At 40.9% G+C, this 11155-nt stretch overlaps 1 protein-coding gene across 1 annotated transcript; it reads right to left on the minus strand.

Moving 5' to 3' along the window:
• Window positions 1-1827: 1827 nt before the first annotated feature.
• Window positions 1828-11032, minus strand: LOC129815171 (60S ribosomal protein L22-like). Its single transcript, XM_055868664.1, has 4 exons — window positions 10937-11032; window positions 10268-10384; window positions 4166-4290; window positions 1828-2014 (listed from the first exon to the last, which is right to left on the minus strand). Exons 1-4 carry the CDS (start codon window positions 11030-11032, stop codon window positions 1870-1872), a joined length of 483 nt encoding a protein of 160 aa, XP_055724639.1. The 3' UTR covers window positions 1828-1869.
• Window positions 11033-11155: the final 123 nt, after the last annotated feature.

The raw sequence follows: 11155 nt of genomic DNA on the forward strand, positions 1-11155 counted from the left end.
TCGATGTTGACGGCTGCACAGTACTCTTTTATCGTTGCCGGTTTTATCGTTTAGGACCTTGATCGTTTAGGACCTTATAAGACACAATATCAGTACTTGTTGCATTTACAGTGCCTTCAAAAAGTATTCATGCCCCTTGACTTTTTCCACATTTTGTTGTCTTACAGACCGGATTTAAAATTTTATTAAATTTATTTTTTCACACAATACCCAATAATGTCAGTGGAATTGTTTTTCAAAATGTTCACAAATAAAAAATGAAATGCTGAAACGTCATGAGTCAATAAGTATTAAACCCCTTTGTTATGGCAAGCCTAAATAAGTTCAGGAGTAAAAATGTGCTTAAGTCTCATACGTTGCATGAATTTACTGTGTGTAACAATGATTTTTTAAATGACTACCTCACTGTACCCCACACATACAATTCTCTTTAAGGTCCCTTAGATGAGAACTTAATTTCAAACACAGATTTAACCACAAAGAGAAGGGAGGTTTTCGAATGTCTCGCAAAGGGCACAAAAAAAACAAACATTGAATATCCCTTTTAGCAGAATGAAGTTATAACACTTTGGATGGTATATTATTATACCTAGCCACTACAAATACACAGGTGTCCTTCACCATGAGTCCAATGGTGACTAAAATAGTTTAATGGCTGTGACAGAAAACTTAGGATGGATCAATCACATTGTAGTTACTCCACAATACTAGCCTATATATAATTGACAGAGTGAAAAGGAAGCCTGTATAAGGAGAGCTTCAAGTTCCTCATCCACACACGCACAGTAGTGAAGAAGCCATGACTCTTCCCCCTCAGGTTGTAAAGTTTTGACATGGGCCTAGAGTGGCGCGGACATCCCAGTACATCACCGGGGCCGAGTTCCCTGCCATCCAAGACCTCTATATCAGGCGGCATGAAATGAAAGGCCGGAAAATCCTTAGACTCCAGCCACAGACTGTGCTCTCCACTTCATCACAGCAAGCGGTACCATTGCAAGTCTGACACCAACAGGCTACTGAACAGCTTCTATCCCCAAGCCATGACTGCTCAAAATGGCTACAGACTATTTTATTTTTGCATCGTCTCTACGAACACTCAAAAGGGCCCTACACAATCCATTTGCTCACACATAATATGCATATTTATACAGACTACACACACACACACCCAATCACATAAGCTGCTGGTACTCTGTTTATCAAATCCTGTTGCCTAATCACCTTACCCATATCTACCTCTATCGCTGCAGTATCCCTGCACATTGTAAATATGGTACTAGAAGTGACTAACCCTGTATATTTATTTATTTATTTTTTACCTTTATTTAACTAGGCAAGTCAGTTAAGAACAAATTCTTATTTTCAATGACGGCCTAGGAACAGTGGGTTAACTGCCTGTTCAGGGGCAGAACGACAGATTTGTACCTTGTCAGCTCGGGGATTTGAACTTGCAACCTTCCGGTTACTAGTCCAACGCTCTAACCACTAGGCTACCCTGCCGCCCCAATATATAGTATATAAGTATATAGTATGCTTGCTTGATTACTTTATGGGTGTTCTTCTTATACATCTTGTGTTTTTCCTACATTGTTATTTTTACTACTACATTGTTATTGATTACTGCATTGTTGGGTTTAGATTTTGTAAGAAAGGCATTTCACTGTACTTATGCACATGACATTAACTTGTAAGCACAGAACTCATCCTCACATTATAAAGAATACAGGTTTTCAAGTCTAACCAGCTCATTGCAAGAGTAGTTACAATGATCTCCAAACATTATGCAGATTTAGTCCCAAATCAGCAAATAAAATCCATGGGAGAAGCTTTTGTTCTTTAGACATTTTATTGACAAAAGAAAGCATGGATTTAATCTTCGTCCTCCTCCTCTTCCTCATCCTGGTTGATCTGGAAGTATCGCAGTTCATAACTCTCCTTGGTGTTGGCCACCACACGCAGCCAGTCCCTCAGGTTGTTCTTCTTCAGGTACTTCTTGGTCAGGTATTTCAAGTACCTGGCACATAGAAGGGCAGTGTCAGCAATTTAAAACACCATTAAAAATTACATTACATTACATTTTGAGGACTTATTTTGGAGGGTGCAACATTACAGAACGTTCAAATAGAACAGACAATATAACTTGCAGAACATCAAATCATCAGCTCCATATTTAACCGTTCAATCTGCAATGTACACCCCCCCCCCCAAAAAAATGCACTCTCCGGGTTCAATTTAGAGCAGGTCTTGGCACCCCCATAACAAACCAGCGATCCCACCTAAGAATTTAACATTTCTATGTGAGACACCCCCAACAACTGTCAGATAGACGTCAGGCACCCCCCAGACACTTCAGTCATCTACAAGAGTTAATGTATAACTTAAACCCTGACCCCCCCATTACATAAAGCCTAGATGTACTAAATCACCACGCATTAATGCTAGTCAAATGGCATTCACATCTTAAGTCAACTGTGTAAACCTGACCAACAAAGTGAATCTGTTCAAAATACTGAACCTATCCATATCAGAAGAAAAGGATCAGGGATACATCCAGGGATCTATGTGGAGGGTACAGATGTAAAAAGGCTTGTTTTAAAAAGAGCCCCGTTTGCTTCCCTGCCTGTACTGCAACATCTATATTATAATACCTTAAAGACAAATTCACACTACGAGACGTCCGTCAACGGCGTGAAATGTGTGTGCGAGAGTTGCGAGTGTTAATTCACAGACCGCGTAGCATAACCAGCATAATTGTCATGAAAATCCACAATAAACAGTTGTATTATCTTAAAATCGTAGTAGCCTAAAAGGCACTAAGTAGACCAACTATACATTTCTTTTCTGTAAATGTATCCTGTTAGTTTAACAGCATTGTGCAGCGTAGACGCAAGAACAATAGACTGGCGTCATACTTTGACAAGCTATACGCGCGTGATGCCGTTGACGCTCACAGCCCGTCTGTTTAATCTCATTTAGTCCTGTGCTTTCCTTTTCAAACACGCTCGTTCTCGTGCATAAAAAAACATTATTAAAAACACTGCTTGCCATGTGATTCGGGGCTTAAGCCACAAAATTACGACGGGATTTGCTCCTACAATTTTGTGCTGATTTTCTTCATTTTAGGCTCACAAGTGCCGTCAAGAGACATGCCAATGGCCACTTCATATTCAGCTGTGTTTTGTATTTTTGTTTATTTTCTATTTTTTTGTTTTTCCCTGCCCCATTATTCCCCAACATGCCCTCCAGTCTAACCCTCAAACCCTTACAAAATAAAGGTTCATAATGAATCAATTAAGCACTAGGCCCACACTGGAGGGGGACATTTGATTATAAACATTGCATTTCAGAGAAAGCAAGTGCCACGATCCCACGGGAAATACAAAAAGAGTTTTATATATATATATATATATATATATATATATATATTAAAAACTACGAAGTTAAAATATAAAATGGCATATCCAGAGACTGAAAAGCTCAACAAAAAAACATTGAGGGGGAAGAGATTGCACTGAATCAAATTATTAGGGTGTTGCTAGTGTTCCATAATTTCCTGCCATGTAGGCCCAAATATTGCTTCAGTAGGTGCTTAAGAATCCATGAATGTCTAAGAGGGTACATGGTGACTTGGAAACAACAATGTTACTTTGAGACTGATGAAAGACCTGCTGGAGACCTCGATCAGATCACAGCATCTCATCCCCTTGTGGAAATAAAGCTGACTGAAGTCAAAAATAAACATTGTGCGTTCTCTTAACTTGTTCTACTCATATTGATCTGTCTAATGATAGTATTTTATGTGAAACACTAATTATCACTTCAAAGCACTCCTTCAAACAATGAATTAGACTTTTCTCCAGATTGTCCATCAGGTAAGACAACAGAAAGCCAATAAAAGCCCAACATCGATGGCAAAACTGCAATGAGCAGATAACTATTTGTGCCATGTTACTTGCTGCCTTCTTAAATGCAATACCACAACTCAACTGAAAGCAAAGGACAGTTCCACCTTCCTAATAAAAACAGGTGAAAATGCAATACATGCATAACTGTGGACACAAACCAAGTACCACCATCAGACAACACAACATTAAAAATGGAAGATGTTGCTCACCACATCACAAGGGCAATTAATAAGCTAAATCAAGATTTAATTCAAACATACCTTTTGGAGAATGGCACCTCAGAATTCACAGAGATTTTGCTCTTGCTCCTTTCAATGGACACCACGCCACCACCCAGGTTCCCAGCTTTACCGTTGACCTTGATGCGCTCCTGCAGGAACTGTTCCTGTAGAAGATGAGGCCAAAGGTGGATTTTAGGACAAACATGGAACCATCCCAACTGAATACTACCTGTAATGAATGCTACATACTGCTGCAAATATTCTGTCAATATGAGAACCATAAGTTGAATATAATTTACATTTGAAACATTTTCATTTAGCTGACTCTAGTAGCAATTTACAGTTTGTGAATTTTAATTAAGGTAGTTATGTACAATAACCACATAGTTATAGTAGCCTAGTCTAGAATCAGGCTTCCCTAATCGGAAAGCCTTCTGAATTCAATGGCAGAAAGTAGCTACAATGGGGTGGAAACCCAGTGTAAATCATTAACACCTCACAACATGTTAAACCAATCAAATCCCTTGCTTGTGCAGATCTCTAAAAAGGTGCCCACTAGATTAGTGCCATGGGCGCAACAGTGCGTGAGGATGGCCAGTAGTACAAAAGTATTGAGTACAAAACAGAATTACGTTTTTCTCCAGGTTTTCTGCAACGTTGCAAACTAGCATACGCAACAACTCTGCAAAATGTGTCCTACCCGGTCGGAAAACAGTGACAAACATTACACGCAGCACCCCTTCTACAGGCATGTGGGTGTATGGGTCTTGAAATGTAACATCTGCTGGAAGCTGGCAGACCATTCGAGCAGTCGACTTACACAAAATGCTACAGACCTCCAGAGGCATAACAACTGACTTGGAGGTATGGCTACACGAGACTAAGGTCACAGTCACTAAAACATCAATACAGCAGCAATCATCAAAAGCAGTGCTAGTAAGAAAAAAAAAAGTGCAAATGTCATTGCAACTTTCAGGATGACTTAATTTACTAATTCCTTTTTTTTCTCTTCCTGAAATCTGGTGTGTGTGTGTGCGCTGTGTGTGTGTGCGCTGTGTGACACCAACTGCAAAATATCAGTAGTATGAACCACACTAACCATTACACTTGTACTAAATTGAAGACATAGCCTAGTAATAATGCATAATATATGCATAATGCAGATAAGGGACATCTGGATTAGGAATCATGTGCCTAGCCCCTTTGCTCCCGGAGACCTGTACACATTGGGCTCCAGTCACTCAAGGTTACATCCCGTATGCCTGAAAACATTAGGGTTGGGCGGTATCCAGGTTCATATCGTCCTTCTCTTACCCCAGGATTTACGGTATTACCGGTTTAGTACATAAGTGGGCGCAAAAAAAGTCCATTGTCTTACCAGAATTTGAACAAAATTAGCGCTAGTCATAGTGAATTTGCATGAAGGCTGCTAGATAATGTATTCAACTGAAATGTGTCTTCCGCATTTAACCGAACCCCTCTGAATCAGAGTTGCGGGGGGCTGCACGTCATCGGCGCCCGGGGAACAGTGGGTTAACTGCCTTGCTCAGGGGCAGAAAGACAGATTTTTCGGGGATGTGATCCAGCAACCTTCCGGTTACTGGCCCAACGCTCTAAAAATAAATAGGCCAACGAGCGCAAGCGAATTGCAAAGACAGGCAATCCCGCTCAGTTATACATATATAGGAGCTACCGAATGTCATTTTTGGTTAGTTTCGACATTGTCAAGCTAATGTGAACGAGAGACATTGTGCAAATGAACAAAGTTTTGACGCATGCCGTACTGGCTCTCCAGCAGCATGTCTACACACTGTGTCTGTGTGGAGTCGCTAGGGCAACGGGCTCAGAGAAGGGAGGAGCAGATGGGCTGAAAACAGAGAGGACAAAAAAAAACAAAAAAAGGAAATCAAGTTAGCAGCAGCAGCAGCTGTACAAATAAACTAACCAAAAGGGCTTTGCCTTCTCAAACACTGCAGAAAGCTAACACAGTATGACACCCTGTCACCTTAAATTCAGCCACTTATAAACTCAGCAAAAAAAGAAACGTACCCTTTTCAGGACCCTATCTTTCAAAGATAATTCGTAAAAATCCAAATAACTTCACAGATCTTCAATGTAAAGGGTTTAAACACCGTTTCCAATGCTTGTTCAATGAACCATAAAACAATTAATGAACATGCACCTGTGGAACGGTCATTAAGACATTAACAGCTTGCAGACGGTAGGCAATTAAGGTCACAGTTATGAAAACTTAGGACACTAAAGAGGCCGTTCTACTGACTCTGGAAAACACCAAATGAAAGATGCCCAGGGTCCCTGCTCATCTGTGTGAACGTGCCTTAGGCATGCTGCAAGCAGGCATGCAGATGTGGCCAGGGCAATAAATTGCTATGTCCGTACTGTGAGACACCTAAGACAGCGAGACAGGACGGACAGCTGATCGTCCTCGCAGTGGCAGACCACATGTAACAACACCTGCACAGGATCGGTACATCCGAACATCACATCTGTGGGACAGGTACAGGATGGCAACAACAACTGCCCGAGTTACACCAGGAACGCACAATCCCTCCATCGGTGCTCAGACTGTCCACAATAGGCTGAGAGAGACTGGACTGAGGGCTTGTAGGCCTGTTGTAAGGCAGGTCTTCACCAGACAACTCCTGCAACGTCGCATATGGGCACAAACCCACCGTCGCTGGACCAGACAGGACTGGCAAAAAGGGCTCTTCACTGACGAGTCGAGGTTTTTGCTCACCAGGGGTCGGATTCACGTTTATCGTAGAAGGAATGAGCGTTACACCGAGGCCTGTACTCTGGAGCGGGATCGATTTGGGGGTGGAGGGTCCGTCATGGTCTGGGGTGGTGTGTCACAGCATCATCGGACTGAGCTTGTCATTGCAGGCAATCTCAACGCTGTGCGTTACAGGGAAGACATCCTCCTCCCTCATGTGGTAACCTTCCTGCAGGCTCATCCTGACATGACCCTCTAGCATGACAATGCCACCAGCCATAGTGCTTGTTCTGTGCGTGATTCCCTGCAAGACAGGAATGTCAGTGTTCTGCCATGGCCAGCGAAGAGCCCGGATCGCAATCCCATTGAGCACGTCTGGGACTAGAGGGCTACAGCCATTCCCCCCAGAAATGTCCGGGAACTTACAGTTGCCTTGGTGGAAGTGGCCAGCGAAGATCCCGGATCGCAATCCCATTGAGCACGTCTGGGACTAGAGGGCTACAGCCATTCCCCCCAGAAATGTCCGGGAACTTACAGGTGCCTTGGTGGAAGAGTGGGGTAACATCTCACAGCAAGAACGGGCAAATATGGTGCAGTCCATGAGGAGGAGATGCACTGCAGTACTTAATCTGGTGGCCACACCAGACACTGACTGTTACTTTTGATTTTGACCCCACCCTTTGTTCAGGGACACATTATTACATTTATGTTAGTCACATGTCTGTGGAACTTGTTCAGTTTGTCTCAGTAGTGTAAATATGTGTATGAACATCACAAGATTCAACGTGTTAAAACTTCTTCGGGCTAGGGTCCTTTTTTCTCAATTTCCGCCTGACTGACGTGCCCAAAGTAAACTGCCTGTTACTTTAAAATGCCCTGAAGCCAGAATATGCATATCATTTGTACCATTGGAAAGAAGACACTTTGAAGTTTGTAGAAATGTTAAAATAATGTAGGAGACTATAACACAATAGATATGGTAGGAGAAAATCCAAACAGAATAAAAGAGCCTATGCTCTTACAATGGAAAGTATAGGGAATTAATTAAATCTAGCTCCCAGTATGCAATTCCTATGGCTTCCACTGGGTGTCAGCACACAATGTTCAAGGTTTCAGGCTGGTTTCTTCCAAAACGAGTAAGAATAATGAGTTTTACTACAGGGACAGTCTTGGAAATTTGTGTATGGGCGAGCGATGAAGAGAAAACGCACCGTTTTCCTATTGAACATACTTCATTCCGAATGAAATATTATAGTTTGATTACATTTTAGGGTATCTGAGGAGTCAATAGAAACGTATTTTGACTTGTTTTAACAAAGTTTAGCGGTAGATTTTTGGATTCCTTTCTCTGCATGTTGAGCGAGTGGATTACTCAAATCGATGGCACCAACTAAACAGACTTTTTGGAATATAAAGAAGGATTTTATCTCACAAAACAACACTACATGTTATAGCTGGGACGCTAAAATTATTAACAATTATTAACAATTTAACAAGAATTTAAGCTTTCAACCGATTAAAGACACTTGTATGTACATAAATGTTTAATATCCATAATTTTTATGATTATTCATTTGAATTGCGCACCCTCCAGTTTCACCGGAAGTTGTCCCACTAGCTGGAACCCTATCCCAGAGGTTTTAAGTTTGCTGAAAATAAACGCAGTTGACAGTGAGGACGTTTCTTTTTTTGCTGAGTTGATAAAGTTAAACTAGAGGTCGTATTATCGCATGAATCTGTATTTTTCACGCAGGAATTAGTTAATTAAAACCAATAAGAAACATCATGCTGTGTTTTGTAAACACAGATGTAAAATGCTTCTTATTGTAATTTCTGCTCGGCATCAGACTAAGTTTGTGCTTCAGTTGCACTTCTAAATAAGCCTATTTTTCTCCAGTAAAATGCAAGATCAACTTTAAGCAAAACATTAGGACATGTAGCTGTCTACATTCTTTCTATGACAGGCATAAATATTAGGAAAATGATGACCATGCATCATTTTTTGCAAATAAGACCTTTCTTTTTCATTGTGAGCTCATTTACCTGTGGTTGCCAGTTATTTCATTTTCGTCTGATGAAAATTAAGCTATTTTATGCCGAATGTGTTTTCCGCGAAGGAAAACTATACTTGCACGTCCCTGATCATTCAATCGAAGCAAAAACAAAACAAACAAAAAAACACTTGACTTTCAATATAAAAACGCAACCCCTGGACTCTGATGATCCTGCTCCCGCTTTCTACTGATGTGCTATTTACAAACACGTGACTGGCTCAACTTTACTGGGGAACTAAGCTTCACAATGTAAAATAATATAACAGGTGAAATAACAACGCACTCTGCTTTATCTCCTAACGCATTGCACAAGTTGACTGCAGGTAAATTGAGTTAAATAGCGAAAATATTAAAACGTATTGAAAAACCACCCCGTATATACAGTATACTGCCCAAGCCTAGAAAACATATTTACCAGCCCTCTAGCTTACCCATTTCCGAGAAACTTTCCTCCCCACTTAAGGAAAATCTATAATACCTTATCAGTCGGTAAGGGTTATAAAATGTTTAAACTATGGTAAAACAAACATTTAAATAAAATTGTTACGAAGTACACTCACTCCATACTAGATCCCAGATGGAAGCCCACCTTTATGGAGATAAGAGTGTATTCGGTAAACTCAGGAAGTGGGATATAAATGTTTCTTTTCACACAATTTATAACCCGTACTGACTGGTAAGGCATCCCAGATTATAAATTTGTCTTCGGTGGTCGGAAAAGTTGATTAGAAATAGGTCAACCAGAGGGCTGGTAAATATGCTTTCGGGGATATGGGACGTAGCCTACAGCGACGGTTGCCCATGTGTACAGGTCTCCTGGAACTAAGAGGCTAATTTGTGACATGCAATGGGTACATTGCAGCTAGTGACTGGAACGAGCTGCAAAAAAAACACACTGGACTGTTTTATCTCCATCTTTTCATTCAAAGACTCAATCATGGACACACTTACTGACAGTTGTGGCTGCTTCATGTGATGTATTGATGTCTCTAACTTCATGCCCTTTGCGCTGTTGTCTGTGCCTAATAATGTTTGTACCATGTTTTGTGCTTCTACCATGTTGCTACCATGCTGTGTTGTCATGTGTTGCTGTCTTACGTCTCTCTTTATGTAGCATTGCGTTGTCTCTTGTCCTGATGTGTGTTTCGTCCAATATTATTACTTTTAATCCCAGCACCCGTCCCCGCAGGAGGCCCTTTGCCTTCTGGTAGGCCATCATTTTAAATAAGAATTTGTTCTCATCTGACTTGCCTAATTAAATAAAGGTTAAATTAAAAAATGTAACATGTCTAGTAATAAAGTTAGACATTTAATAGGATATTGCATGTTTTTTCTCTAAAATAGGCTACTTACAAAGTTGGCAGCATCCATGATGCCATCCTCCACTGGGTGAGTGCAGTCCAGGGTGAACTTCAGGGCCTGCTTCTTCTTCTTGCCACCCGTCTTGGTCTTTTTGACGACCTGCTTCTTCTGTCAGGACATTGCAGAGGGTCTAACGTTATTAACTACAACATGATAAATACTGAATGGGACACCATACTGTGTCATTTTAGTATCGAACGTGCTAGATTCTTTTGAAATGAGCTAACTTGATTGATTTGTTATCAAACTGGTCCGGAAATGTTTGCTCGTGATGTGTGTAAACTAACGATGGGACTAGACTTTAGCATATCAATTTGGTAAAACATTTGACTAAACATATTTTCAAACGGTCACTAATAGGACTATAATTTACACGCTAACTTCTAGCTAGTGTATTTCCCGCTGGCTAGCCACCCATCGTTCACGGTTACTACTAGCATTTGCCAACTAGCTAGCTGTGTTAGCTACTATAGCTAAATTGCTACAACGTGGTTCAATGGGTGCAGGCCCAACTGGTAAACAAAGCAATCGATTGGTGCTACAATTCTTCTTTGGAAACACAGTTCAATGTGGATTTATTACGTGAACATTAACTACAATAAACGACAGACAAAAAGTGATATACTTAGCTATACAACCTATTTCAACGTGAGTACTCACAATCGGAGCCATGTTGGCCGGCGATTCTTGTCCAGAAAGGAAGAGGCAGGGTTTGCTAAGTTCTATATCCGGTCTACATAAATATATGAAATCCATGAATCTGTGATAGATTCATCCAGGAGATATTCTATGCCCAGTTTGAGGTATACGTATTTGGGCAAAAACAGTTTAATAATTGTTCTACACTTTGGCTACAGACCATTTTGAAGGTAGTCCAAT

The sequence above is a fragment of the Salvelinus fontinalis genome, chromosome 18 (assembly GCF_029448725.1).
Source record: "Salvelinus fontinalis isolate EN_2023a chromosome 18, ASM2944872v1, whole genome shotgun sequence".
Classification (NCBI taxonomy): domain Eukaryota; kingdom Metazoa; phylum Chordata; class Actinopteri; order Salmoniformes; family Salmonidae; genus Salvelinus; species Salvelinus fontinalis.